Source organism: Salvia splendens, chromosome 17, assembly GCF_004379255.2.
Source record: "Salvia splendens isolate huo1 chromosome 17, SspV2, whole genome shotgun sequence".
NCBI lineage: Eukaryota > Viridiplantae > Streptophyta > Magnoliopsida > Lamiales > Lamiaceae > Salvia > Salvia splendens.
This window is the reverse complement of record NC_056048.1, coordinates 5,736,924-5,751,816: the sequence shown is the minus strand read 5'-3', so window position 1 is coordinate 5,751,816 and position 14,893 is coordinate 5,736,924. Positions and strand designations below refer to the sequence as shown.

General features: G+C 37.4%; 1 protein-coding gene across 1 annotated transcript; it reads right to left on the bottom strand.

Annotated features, from left to right (window-relative positions):
- Positions 1-4,832: 4,832 nt before the first annotated feature.
- LOC121774922 (formin-like protein 6) lies at positions 4,833-9,215 on the bottom strand. Its single transcript, XM_042171828.1, has 4 exons — positions 7,616-9,215; positions 7,362-7,552; positions 6,118-6,359; positions 4,833-5,958 (listed from the first exon to the last, which is right to left on the bottom strand). Exons 1-4 carry the CDS (start codon positions 8,986-8,988, stop codon positions 5,179-5,181), a joined length of 2,586 nt encoding a protein of 861 aa, XP_042027762.1. The 5' UTR covers positions 8,989-9,215; the 3' UTR covers positions 4,833-5,178.
- Between the last annotated feature and the right edge of the window lie 5,678 nt (positions 9,216-14,893).

Sequence of the window (14,893 nt, the reverse complement as noted above, 5' to 3'; positions counted from 1 at the left end):
GACAAAAAGTTGAAAGATATGGATATAATGAGTTGGAATTTAAATAGATTAATAGTAGGTTTTGATAATTTGATTCCGCTTCTCTCGGTTGCAATGGATTGAATGAAATATACTCCCTCCGTCCCGCACTACTCGCACGTATTTCCTTTTTGGGCGTCCCAAGTTACTTGCAATCTTTCAATTTTTAGTAAAAATTTTCACCTACAGCCGTCATTTTTGACTTTCCTATACACTCATTCCTTAATCTCCGTGCCGAAAAGGAAATGAGCGAGTAGCTCGGGACGGAGGGAGTATTATACTACTATTGGATCAAGGTCACATGATTAAATGGATATAATATTATAGTCTACCATAACATTATATTGGAAGAGATTAGATATAATGAGTTGGATTACTTGAAACATGCGTGTTGTTGGACCAATAAACTTACACCTATATACGTATAACTAACTCCACCGACCATGGGCGGACCAAGCGTATTGGGGAAGGGGCTTAAGCAGTGAATAATTTTTTATTTTAACTTTTTTTATGAATAGTTTTAAAATTTGTTCAAATTTAGTGTAAATTATAATGTAATAGCCCCTACAAAATATCTAAATTACTAAAAAATATACTTTAAAACAAAAATTTAAAAATTTCAACCCTTATCGATAAATATTTCTGCGTCCGCCACTGCCACCGACGGTCAATTATTATTTTGCTAAACTTCCTTCTTTAGGTTTTAAACTTCAACTTACTCATTTTTATTTTGAAAATACAGCTTGAACTAATTCAATTTTCTAACTGAATAAAGTTTATCTCCATTAACCATTAAAAAGTTTATCTTCATAATTCCAGCTGGTTTGAGGGTAAAATACACAAAAAATAAAAAGGCCACCTATAAAATATTTAATTTCCACTTAAGTATATGCTGATTTATTAGATGGATTACGCTCAACATTAAAAATTCCCATGGTGCAAACTGCATCACAGGAAAATGAGCCAACTTGTAATAATAGTACGGAGTATTAAATATAGTGAAGAAGCTGGAGTTACTCGATTTAGCCAAATATATTGATATCCAATGACCAATCGATATTTATCCTTCCTTGATAGTACTAGATAATTCACATTCCTTAAAATTACAAAACTTTCTAGAAAGAAGTGTTTTCCAAAAAAAAATAATTCAGATGCCGTTTTTGTTTGTGTTACTACTAAAAATTTAATTATGATTAAATAAAAGATAAAATTACCTGAGATATTATTTTAGAAATAAAAAATCCACAAAACGCTAAAGCATAGTTTCAGGGATGACGAATAAAACAACAATTTATAATCGTCATGATTTCATGATAGATGCCAACATTATACTGGACATCTGTATTCTGACGTGGTACCCGAATTCAGTACCCTAAAACAAATTAAAGCCATAGATTGAGAAAACATTAAAAATGGTGGACGTAAAATTACACAACAAATTGATTTCTAGTTTCTACCACATCATTTCAAAACTAAATTTCACAGTCAATCATATTTTATCATTTCTTTTTGAATAATCACTTTTTTTTTATTATTATTATGGATATATGCTACCAGACTGAATACGCTTAAAGCGTCCAATTTATAATCGTCAAATTTGTAGGTTTGTAACCTACTTGATGTATGCACTTTCAATTAGTCTATTTAATCCCAAAAAGGAATCAAATGGGTCACGAAATGATAACAAACCACAAATTTGAAATTTTCTTTTTGGAATCAGTGTGTGATTAATTGAGTTTGAAACCACACGTTTTTTTAAGGGGCAAAACACGGTGTTAATGCCGACTCATTTCCACATCTTTTATAATTATCCATAATCCACAGGCTGTCAATAATACATACACCTTCACTCTATATATGTATAGTATTTATATCGATTTATATTCACAATATTTGATCTTGTTAGTAGATCATAAGAGCTGAATTTCCTCATAATTTGAAGCTAGTTGTGTTATTTCTCTTATGTAGAAGTGAAATGAATTGCAAAAATCAAGAATGTTCATTGCCTCTTCCCCCTTCATTGCCCTCTCGTAAAATAGGATTGTTAACAAGTGGATTGAAGAAGAGGGACCATTGCTTCTGTGCTCACAATGCTGTAAACACTGGTTGGATCGTCTCTTCGATGAGGCCAACCGAGCTGAAAGTTAAATGAAACAAGATTTTTTTAAGGTGATTTGGTGAAATGCAGGGAATGGCTTCTCCAGTCTTCAAATTGAAAGGCCGAGGTCAGAGAGGAAACCGCCATCAATCCTAATTCCCGGGGTTCGCAGTTCGTGTCTTCATCCGATTCCTATATTCATCATGGTATATAACACCATCATTTCTGTTCAATCATAGTTGCTTCAACCATTCTAGTGCAAATATGAAGTCAGTTATAATTATTCAGAGTATTTGTGTGTTAGATGGTTTCATCGTTTCAAACCATTCAGAGTAGTTCTAACCATCTGCGTATGGACGACAACATAAACATACACGCGATTCTTTTTAATGATAGTGGAACAAGAAAAGCAGCTTAGTTATGTGTATACATCTTGCTCACCAAACTGTTTTACTGTTGTAGCTACGAAGAAGAAAAGATGAGGGAATTCGCGATGCATTTGTTGGTGCTGTCACATGCATGCATATATATGCCGTTGGTCAGCTAAAACGTCTATGCGAGCATTGGCTGGAGACTAAACTGATCAACAGTGAGAATATTGTGGTTGTGATATCTTTCAACTTGCTTTGCTCCTCGTCTGAGCATCATCTGCCATCGCTTCATTGTAGCTAACATCAAGGCAGTTCTGTTGGCAATTGAAACATAAAATGAACATAAAAAAATATCCCACATCGGTGTACACAAAGAGCTTAATCCACTATATAAGTCTCATGGGCCTCTCCTCCTATCACCAATTGGTTTTAGGATGGAACCCATGGATTTCTATCATAAACCACAGATGGGTGGCAGGACATGACCGAGGACATCCCGACGGACATCCACAAAAAACAATAAAAAATCAGGACGTCCGTTGTGTCAACGCAATGGCGGACGTCCCAACGGACGTCCCGGAAAGCCGCGGAACTCCGGTGTCCGCAGCGGACGTCCGTATCCGTATGCATGCTGCCTAATGGCGGACGTCCGGCACGCCGGTCCGACGTCCACTGGGACATCCGCCATTGTGGATGCTCTTAGAGACATAATGTCTCCATGCCATAATACCCCTATGTCTCTTTGACATAAGATTAATTCAAATATGGACTAATATACCCTAATTGGATTATACATACCAAATCAAATTAGATATATATCTGTATTGATTTTAGCTAAATTGTAATATTCCGTTTTCGCATTAGATTAGACTTTAATTTTACAAATATTAGGCAGATTTTTATATTTTTTTAAGTAGTAGTAGAAGCTAGTATATTTTATTGCTATATTATTTTTATATCTTAATTATATTAGTAATGTGCTTTGTATAAGTTTGATTTTCTTTCTATTTTTTATACTTTTTATATACCATTAGTTAGTTTGTATTTTAATTTTTATATTATTTAGTGGTTTTAATCTGTTGGTATGTGTTTGAAAGTTCAATTTGTCACTGTATATTCATTTTTAGATATAAGATATACTCGGTATTTTGTATTTTATTGTTTATTTTGTGATTATAATATTGTTAGTTTTACATAATACGACTTGTTTTCTTAATTGTGCTATAAAATAAGTAACCATTTTAATTTTATAATATGTATGACTTTGAAATTGGACATTATGGTGATAATAACTCAATTTTTTAAGTTTAAAAAATAGTAAATAATAAATGAGTTAATAACATATGATTATATTTTTTTTATTAAGATATGACTATAGCGTTTCAAAAATGAAGAATTAAATGAAATTAAATTTGGGATTGAAATCCATGAAATTCCTAAAATCAAAATCACAAACTTAATTTATACCAATATATCATGCTTATATCAAATTTTAATTTATTTCATCATAATGAATTGAACTAAGAACTCTAATATTTTATAAAGCATATGAGAAAATATTTAATATATAAATTTAAAATATAAAATAGATGAGTTTGGAACATGTGATTATTTCTATGGTTGAAGTTTAATTGTAATGTTCTAAAAATGAAAAATTTAAAGAAATTTAAATTTTAGAAAGTAAAGAATTTAAAATAAAATTCTAAAATTCTCAAAATCAATACCGTAGACTCAATTAGTATTAATATACTAGTATTATCAAATTATATTTTTTTTCATGATATAGTGAATTGATCTAATAACACTAATATTTTATTACAAAAGAGATAAAATATGAACTATATCGCTTTAAATTATCACATAATAATTTTTTGGTTGAAGTTTGACAAATTAAGAATTTAAGAATTTTGAAAGGAAAGAATTAAAAATAAATCATGAAATTCTTAAAATCGAAACCATTAAATCAGTATTATTATGTAGTATATCAATTTATAATTTGTTTGAATGGAGCACATTTAATTGATTAGCCGTTGCCGTTGCCGTTGCATTCAAGCCTTTTCATCCTGAAACTTGAATGTTTCCTGAAACTGGTTTCGCGCAATTCGTATTTGAGACCTTCATTTCTAACCCTTTCCTCGTTGATTCTGTCATCATTGGCTGCTATTCATCAGTCTGCATCGGATTTGAGTGCAATTCCAACTGCGGCGTTTCATCATACACCTTCAGGTCATACATCTTTGCCTTCTCTACAAATTACATTACTCTATGTTGTGATTTTTGCTTCGGATTGATTGAACATTTTGAACTGATAAATTTGCATGGCAGTAAATTTTCTATGCATCTGGTTTCCAGATCAATATTTATGTATTTAATGAAATGAAATGAAAAAGTCTGTTTCATCTGAAGCCCTAGAAAACAAATTAACAAAGCCTTTGTTTGCTGTAGTTTCGCTATATATTGCACTTATATATCGTTCAAAAATTCTGCTGCTTGTTGAGTTCTTTCGGCCTGTAGATTCTGTAAATTTCGACCTAGTTTTCGCAGTATCATGGTCTACCAAGCTAGTTGGGCTGTGGTATGTACATGATGCTTGTTCCGGCACTCATTTTACTACTTCATAAGCATCCCTTGATCAAGTGTTGCAGTTCTTTATTAAGGCGCCCATTGATGGATCGATTAACAGGTGCTAAGTTACATGCTATCTTCCCCCGGACTTGTGTCTGGACGCATGTGATATCTATTGAGTACCAGCAACGATGCAGTTGCTGGCATCCGGAATGATCTCCCGGCCCCAACTGTTGCTCTATCATGCATCTTCCCAACATCTTTGCACACATTATCCAGTATAGACAGAAAGTCTCGCACGACCATGAAAATCCTGAAAGGATGAGCCTCCTCTTTCGCAGCATTTCCATGAAAATACTCTGTTACCTCTTTCACCAGCGACAGAGCTTTCCTTTCTTCGTCCTTAATTCTTGTGATTTCCTCAGTAGCCTCTTTAAGAAACTCTTTCATTGAATCAAAGAATTTTCCTTGGGTGCTTTGCCTCTCGTATTGCATGACTAATCTGACCTTTTGGAGTCCCATATCAAGCTTAGAGACGTAGCTGCTCAGTACGTCCGAGTCCATTCCTGCTGCATTTTTGACACTGGCAATCTCTTTGCTTAGCCCGGACACAATGTGCAGTCCTTGCTTCTTGAACTCCTCTTCCTTGGACTTGATATTCATTTTAGTTTCACTTACTGGATCTGAATCTGTGCCTTCTGACCTGATTATCTCTTGGACAACAAAGTGAAGTAAGGTCGTCTTTCCATCTGTTCCTTTTACGTCTACTAGCTTTAGCAATGTATCCAATTTGAAGGCTCTCGCATCACCACGATTTGTGCCATCGTTCATGCGGTTCCCTGTCCGTAGAACAGCTTCAAGCAGCTTTAGGAACATGCGGCTATTCTTCAATTCTTTACTTGCTTCCTGCATAGTGAAATGAGCCATGTGTTGGAAGATTTTACATCTATTGTACACATTCATTTAAAAATTTCTAGCTTGATGACTACCGTCAATGCATATAGTTGATTGATTTACTAATTCAATAACTTGTGACTGCAATAGCCAAATATAATATTCTCTTACCTCTAGTGTTTGAAAAGACTTTCTCAAGTATGCTACTTCTGTGTGGAAGTTGGCTCTATAAAGCATGGCTTCCACTCTTTTAAAGGCAAATGGAATATCAAGAATTGCCTTGAGGAATCGCTCTGCTGACCCCAATTTCGAGCATTCACCCTTGTAGTCTTTAAGTTTTATCTCTTCCTCCTTGGTTGGTGCCATCTTTACCAAAGTCTCCAAGAGCTCAGGACCCAATCCCTCTGGATTTCCTGCAGTACCAAAATAACATTTACTGGTGTATAACGATGAATTCTAAAGTTCCATGATTTGAGTATCTTTCAGCTGGATTTTGGTAGTCATATCATTCACCATGCTGTATGCTTAGTATTCTACTACAAATATACATACCACACCACTGTGTCCCAAATATCAACAAATAGCCAGTTGGACATTTTAATTGCTTAAATCTTTACTATGTTACTGATGTTTAAAGTAGTACTAACATACTTGTTATCCATCAAAGTGTTTGTCTTTGATGCGATATGGTCTCCCAGATTACGTTAAGAGGGGGTGACATTATGAACCATTCTCCCCAGCTGCTTAGGTTTGTCTTGTTTCAAATCTCCTATTTAATTCAGTTTCTCTTTTTGGACTTCAATTTTAGTATAATGTTAACAGAGAATCATAAATACTACTAACATGTTTAGTATGTTAGTATGACAGAGTGTATTTTTCTCTGTAAAGCATCAGGTGTCATATGTATATTTTATGATGCCTTTTTATTTTCTAGCGAGTGATGATGAAGGTTCTGTGAGATCGACTAAGATCCGCTTGCAGGAAAGGTGTAGCTATGAATTGCTTTATAGAAAGATTCACTAGTCATGCATATTATATTCACTAAGGGAACATTTTCTTGGAGTGATAGGATTGACTATTTGAAGGATATGATAGTACTACAAGATCAAAATTAATTACCTCAAAGTAAACAGTAGATTAACTTGGATTATTTTTTATTAATCATTCTATCACTCGAAGTAAACACCCCCTAAAGAATGATACTATGAATTTCTTGTAATAATGACTATGCATTTAATTTTAAATTGAGAATGCTCTCATTCAGATGCATATATCCTCAATTCTGTCTTTCTTTACTATAAACTAACGTTTTTTTATTTCCCACCTAACTGTATCACTTCTTATTGAGACAACTATTTTATCAAATCCATGTGTATAACACTATAACTTCAGAGAGACGAATGAGTGTTGCATACCATCTAGAAGTGCTTCAGCAACCTCTTCTTTTGTGACATTCAATGCGCGTAATAGGATTGCGATGTTCTGGGACTTCTTCGGATCCAACACTCTGATCTCCTGCTCCGTAGCTGACTTTTTAGTAGCATCTTTTGCAACTGAATTTGCAGAATTGAATCCGAAAAGCGACTCCATGGCATCCTCATCCAACCTGCAGTACACAATCCACATGAGTATCGTTCTACACATACAAGAAAAGCATATTTCCACTTACTGGAAGGAGCTGGAGTTCAACTGGTCCCAAACTGTGGCTCGGTCTGAGCTGGCTCGTACTTTGTCCCAATGCAGAGGCTTCAGTTTTGGTTTAGATCCACTCTTGTCCTCTATATCTACTTCCTCTGTCAAACTAACACCTTTAGTAGGACTCTGGTTTGATTTGGGGCTAGTATTGTTTGACTGTAGTTTTATCACTTTATTGGAAAATGGTGGTGGTGTATATTGTTGTACATCTCCAAATTTTTTGGGGATAGATGACAGCTGTGGTGGCAGCGATGGAGGACGAGGACGAGGCGGCGGCGGTGGGGGTGGAGCTGGAGCTGGGATTACAGATGTCTGCTGATCATCATCGCTTATTGATCGGAGCCGAGCCATATCTGGAGGTGGTGGAGGTCGTGCAAATTTGGTCCTTTTGGGAGTGAATGATATTGATTTGCTGGGCTGCAATGAAGAATTTTGCGGCGGTGGTGGCGGAGAAGGCGGCACTGACTGCTTGATGGAGGGGATTATCACCGGCTTTTTATCTGGAGATGAGGCTGAGAGGCGAGATTTAGGTGAAGTTCTCTTGGAATGAGCAACTCGATTAGTTTGGCTAATGCTGTTAGTCCAGTAGCTGTGGCGGGAGCTAGGCGACTCGTTGCTCATCGATGACCCTTGTGGAGTGTAGAAGTTGGTGTCGTGGCTCTCGTCGTCAGAGGACGACATCGGTGGCGGCGAATTGATGCTAGGAGGCTGCGGCAGTGGCGGCTTCGTCAATGGCGGCAGCGGCTGCAGGTCTGGACTTGGCCGATAACGACTAGATCGCTTCCCCGAGTTCAGTTTCCGGTAGGGCGAGGCGGCCACATCATTCGCCTCGTTAGCTATGCTTGTGGCAGACGGTTCCACTGTGCCAATGTACAAGAAATTCGATGGCGGCATTCTTGATTCCTCATTCATCCTATGCGAATTCCCTCCAACAAGCTTCTGCGACTCATCCATACGCTTGATGCGGCACTTGTAGAGAAGGAACACCACTGCCGACAGCATCGCCAGCGACAGCATCGCAGACGAGACTGCGATGGCGAGTTTCTTGATCGAATTGGTCTGCCGGGGGACAGGTGGGGTTGCCGCAGCAGTGCTGGTGGTGGTGGTGGATGGCGTTTGCTGGCCATGATCCACCGGGGGTCCATTCGGAAGCTCGTGGAAGAAGGGATGGTCTTGGTTCGGAGCTGCAGGCGGAGACGGAGGAGGCGGAGGCGGCGGAGATGAAGTGTATGGAAAGAGTGGTTGATGTAGAATCCTTCTGTTGTTTTTCTCCTCTTCACCAATGAATTTGGAGTGTGCAACAAATGATAGGGTCAAGAAAATGCTAATGATACAATTAGCCTTCATCGTGTGATCTCTCTTATGTTGTTTTCTCTCACCTTATTCATCTCTTGTCTTTGTTCCTAAATTCAGAGAGAGAGAGAGAGAGGCTGTAAACTGTAAAGGGTAGCTTGGGAGTGCTGCAAGATCTAGATGCTGTTTAGTCAGCACTTTTCCGTATAAATATTCCGAGTATTTCACAGTTTTACGACTGAAAGCTGTAATTCGTTATTGACAAGTAGAATAATTTTGTTTTGTAAAGTTGAGTTATAAATTTATAATACTCCTCCCTTACCCCGCAAGAATATGTATTACCTCCGTCTCAATCAAGTGAGTCTTATTCTTTTAATATTCCAACTATAATAAATCATATTTTTTCATATAAAATAAAACATGTAAACATTGTTACTACATTTTATTCCTAACACCTAATTTACTTTCTCTTATCTAGTGGCGGACACAGAAATTATTAATGGCAGAGGTTTAATCATTTCTTTTTTTACTTTAATTGATACATTTTACTCCTTCCATCCCACAATAAGAGTCACATTTTGTCATTTCGATGCATCCCACAAGAAGAGCCACATTTCACTTTTACGTAAGTTGGTCTCACATTTCACTAATTCACTTCACTCACATTCATTAATATGAACTCCATCATTCATTAATATTATTTAAACTATTTTTATTCTTTCTTACTTTGCTAATTATGTTTTAAAGCTTATGTCATTTTCAAGTAGCTTATTTTTATGAGATGGAAGTATTAGATATATGGTATTTATGAAAATGATACTATATATTAATGGAGAAAATCACATGGGGCTATGGATGGAATGATCCCTTTTTATTTTTTGTGCTTTTAGAAATAAATGGAGGATGATGACTGCGTAGTGCTTGGGCTAAGGGACCACGTTCCCCTCTCTCTTTTTTGTCTAAAATATCTTTTCTTCTCATTTGATGCTTTTCGTGCTTGCCAAGGCCGACACTTTTTTCCTTGTTGATGCCGTTTTTATCACATTTCATTTTCCTCTTTTCTCTTTTTATTATTTTAAATATTCTCCTACTTTTTCATCGATTTTCACATCCATCTCCAGCTCATCTACACATAATAAACTTTAAAGTATGAATGTTTTTTTCTTAAATGTCCGGTATATTTCATAATGACAGTTTAATATTTTATTTTAATGTTTTAAATTTTTTATACATATGATGGACCTATTTCATCTAACACAATGGCCAATGGACACTATTGGAAACCAATAGCTTATGCTGTTTTTTTTATCCGAATAGGTTAAATGATATTTTGATCACACATTGTCAAAAAGATGTCGCTGTATATGAAATTGCAATCAGACTGAAGGTGACATGTGGCGAAATGTATTATCTTTTTCATTTCCTTTAATTTCACAGTTGAATGATTAATTTCTCATTTCAATCTTGACAACAACATTTTTATTGAGAACTGACTACAAAAATATCATCTCGCTTAGGCCATCCACAATAGGAATAGCCCAGCAATAGCCCAACCATAGCCTAGCCACTGCCACATCATCAACACTAAAAATTCTCCTACCACATCATAAATAGCCCAGCCATAGCCTAGCCACATCATAAATAGCCCAGCCATAGCCTAGCCACATCACTAATAACAATTATATAAAATGACATAATTAACAATCACACAATATACGGAATTTAATTTACGAGACATATACGGGAAACATTAATAATACTATCCACATCACTATTAACAAATATATACAAAATGAAATAATTAATAATCTCACAATATACGGAATTAAATTTACGCCACAAAAACGAGAAAATTCACTAATATTAATAAAATTTACAAAGTACATTAATTAAAAAAAATTACATAATTAAAAAAAAACTAACATCGTGCAGCCCTCCGCGCCCATAACTCTTCAATTAAATCCTTTTGGAGTCGAATATGAGCCTCCGTTTGGCGCATGTCGGCATGTGCTTGGAGGCGGCCGTCTTCATCGTGGGGTACCCCACTCCGTACGTTAGGGGCGGCTACGCCGTGGCTTGGACCAGCTTCATTATCGTCGTAGGCCCAATCAGTCAGTTGTCCACCTTCATCTTCGACAATCATGTTGTGCATGATTATACAGGCGTACATTATATCAGCAATGCAGTCGACGTGCCACAAACGCGTTGGCCCCTTAACTGCCGCCCATCGAGCCTGGAGCACACCAAATGCGCGTTCCACGTCCTTGCGCGCCGACTCCTGCCGTGCCGCAAAGTAGGCCTTCTTCTCATCTCCTGGGCATCGGATCGTCTTCACAAAGACGGGCCACCTAGGGTATATCCTTGTAGCCAGTAGTGTACATCCCCTTCCAGGCGGCGGGGCAGTTCTTCCACTCCCAATGCATACAATCTATGCTGCCTAACATCCCTGGGAACCCATGTTGTTCCCCGTGCATCCGCAGCAGATCCCGGCAGTCATCGGGGTAGGGCTTCGAAGGTACTGATCACCGAATATTTCAATCACGCCCTGACAGAAATACTTCATACACTCCAGGGCAGTCGTCTCACCGATGCGGAGGTACTCGTCCCACATGTCTGCAGCGCCTCCGTAGGCCAACTGCCGGATTGCCGCAGTGCACTTTTGAATAGGAGTGTGGCCGGGTCTGCCAGCCGCATCGTGCCTAAAGCGGAAATACAGATATCGTTGCTCCAATCCGTTAACAATACGCATAAACAGGGACCTGCGCATCCTAAAACGGCGCCTGAAAAGGTTGGCGTTGAACCACGGCTCCTGTGCGAAGTAGTCTTCGTATAGGCGCTGATGTGTAGCTACGTGATCACGATCAATCACCGCTCAGCGGTGTACCACTGGTCGAGGTCGAGGTACCGCCGGCTGCAAGGCCCTCTGCATCCATTGATCAATCTCACGGTTCGTATAGGCCTCTAGTGCTTCGTTCATTATACGCTCGTACTCCTCAGCATCCCCACCACTCCCACCACTACCACCGGCGTTACTCATTTCTAGGTGTTGATCTTGTACAGAAATTAAGATAGAGAGTACTCGTTAATACAAGTGGTGCGAATGAAAATGACGGGCAAGTCGCGTACATATAGTGTTTCGGAAACAAAAAAAAATTAAAAATTCGCGCTAGGCGATCGGGACGCTGCAATAGCGCCTAGCGGATCGCCTAGCGCACCGCCTAGTGCTAGGCGGTTTTTTTCCGCGAAATCGGCTAGGCGGCTGCAATAGTTCGCCTAGCGCACCGCCTAGCGCCGGCACTCGGCTAGGCGGTGCGCTAGGCGCTATTGTGGATACTCTTAGCAATAGTAGTATAAATTTTTTACACGATGGAAACAATTTCTGCTGTACAATGAGGAGGATAGGAGAGTAAGGTTTACTCGAGCAAAAACTACTACATTCGTCCGCCATTTAATGCCTCATTTTTTTCTTTTTTGTTCGTCCCTTAATAAATGTCTCATTTCATTTTTAACATTTTTGGCAAGTGGTTCTCACGTTACACTAACGCACTCAACTCACATTTTATTATAAAATCAATAGAAATAAGTAGGATCCACATTCCACTAACTTTTTCTATTACTTTCTTTAGAAAGTCAAACAATTTCTTAAAACTCAAGCTGGTAAAAAATAGGACATCTATTGATGGAAGAGAAAGTACAAAAGTAGAAATGAAGGATGTGGTCCGACAGGATTACTGTAGTCTATATACCCTTAACGAAGATGTTTTACTTTTAAAGTACTCCCCCCATCACAACTAAGTTGAGACATAACTTCTGGGCACAAAGATTATGAAATTATGTTGAAAAATAGGAGGGATGAATAAAATATGAAAGATGAAGAGAGAGTAAAGTAGGTGATAGAATATAAGTAAAAGTGATTGGATATTTTGTTTTTAGTCAAAAAGGGAAATGACTCAACTTAGTTGGGACATAAAAAAATGGAATACCACTCAACTTAGTTGGAACGAAGGGAGTAAGATTTAATTCTTTCGTCCCACTATAAGAGTCACATTTAACTTTTACCATAAATGGTAAGTACATTCCACTAACTTACTTCACCCACATTCTATTGTAAATTCAATATAAAAAAGTTGAATTCATATTCAACTAACTTTTTCAACACACTATTCTTTACATTTCTTAAAACTCGTGCTCACACATAATGTGACTCTTATTGTTGGACGAATGGAGTATTTTTTAACTTCGAAATTGGAAAGGAAAGTGTGAGATCTTAACTCTAGGCCTATTGCGTGCAAACTAAATTCTGCATCTAAATAAATGGGCATAGTAAATAATGGAGTTAGGATTTCATTGTTGAAGTGTCAATGTATTATTATTGTCGTTAAAAGTAGCATCAAAGTCGAGTCGATCAATGAAACGTACTTATAACATATTAGACTTGGTCATGCTAACCTAAGAAGGATTCAAGAGATGAACGATCTAGAAATAGATCCTATTGATACATGGGAATCCTATTTGGAAGGCAAGATGATCAAAGATCCTTCAAGGTCAAATGGAATAAGCAATAGGTTCAAGAAAGTACCAGAGAACATTCATATTGATGTATGTGGTCCAATGTCAAATCAAACTAGAGATGATAAAATGTAATTCATCACCTTCATTGATGATTGCACTAAATACAGATATGTTTATTTGATGTGTCACAAGTCAGAATCATTTGAGAAATTCAAGGAATTCATGGTACTTGTGATGAATATTCCTGGTAAGACTATCAAGTACTATCTATGATTTGATCATGGGGGCAGTATTTTAGTGAAGAGTTTTTGAACTACTCGTTAGTAACAAGAATCTAATCCCAATTGATTGCGCCAATACGCCCCAACATAAAGGCGTATCCAAGAGAAAAAATTGAAAACTTTAGAAATAGTAAGATCTATAATGAGTTTTACGAGTATCAGGTATCTATTATTGACTCAACTTATTTTAACACAAGTGATACCCGCAAGTGTACGGGGCTAGTGTAGCAATTAGTAAGCAATAGTATCGTATCCCACAGAGATAATTTTGTATCAACTTAACTACCACGAACAAAAATCAACTACTATCTAGACAAGACAATCAAGAAAAGTTTGGTTTGTTCTAACAACTAATAAAAGCATATAGTAAGCAAGTAACAATTAAGAACAAGGAAACACGATGTGAAAAGGATGTGAACAGATAATATGGAGAAAATTGCAGAACTCAAGGATCCGATGCACAATTCCAAGCTCTTATCCAATCGATTCGCCTAACCTTTTGGTGTCTCTATAGTTACTAAGCCGACCACAATTATAGATTAAACTCCCTCCCGAGGTGAGAAACCTGTAGATTAGGTGCTAGGATCGAAGTCCCCTTCTAATCCTACACTCCTAACTCCCAAAAGCTCAATTAGGTCAATGACCTCACTCAAAACCTCAACTCTCCCGAGTTCTATTGTATTAAGGTGTGCATTATTCTTATTTCCTGATTAATTATTTCATCTCCCGATTAATCTAATTAATCCTACACAAGCAATTGGTGATCAAGCAATGGAAAGGAAGAAACCCAAGAATAATCAAATAACTACAATAGCAAGGCAAGAACAAAATCAATCGGATAAAAACTATGAAATCAGTGCATCATCACCAAGAATTCTACAAGAGATGTTTAGCTATATCTCTCTCATCCGGCTGGGTGGAATTATAGGGTAATAATTCACCCGGCCGCGTGAGATTTTTTTGGACAGCGCAGCTTTCGTAGATCGGCCATATCTCTCTCATCCGAACTCCGATTGGGGCGTGTGAGGTAACCACGCGAAGCTCTTTCGATGATGAAGACAATGGTCATCACAAAATAGGATTTGGACCCCATCTTGATATGCAGATTAACGTTTGAAGCAGACCCCAGCCTCGTCTTGGCTCATTTTGACCCTTTTTTACCTATT

Coding starts and splice junctions, on each gene's coding strand:
- LOC121774922 (XM_042171828.1), bottom strand. CDS start 8,988: ATGAAGGCTAATTGTATCATTAGCATTTTCTTGACCCTATCATTTGTT. Junction 7,553..7,615: donor TTGAACTCCAGCTCCTTCCA/GTAAGTGGAAAT, acceptor TGTGTACTGCAG/GTTGGATGAGGATGCCATGG. Junction 6,360..7,361: donor TGCTGAAGCACTTCTAGATG/GTATGCAACACT, acceptor TTGGTACTGCAG/GAAATCCAGAGGGATTGGGT.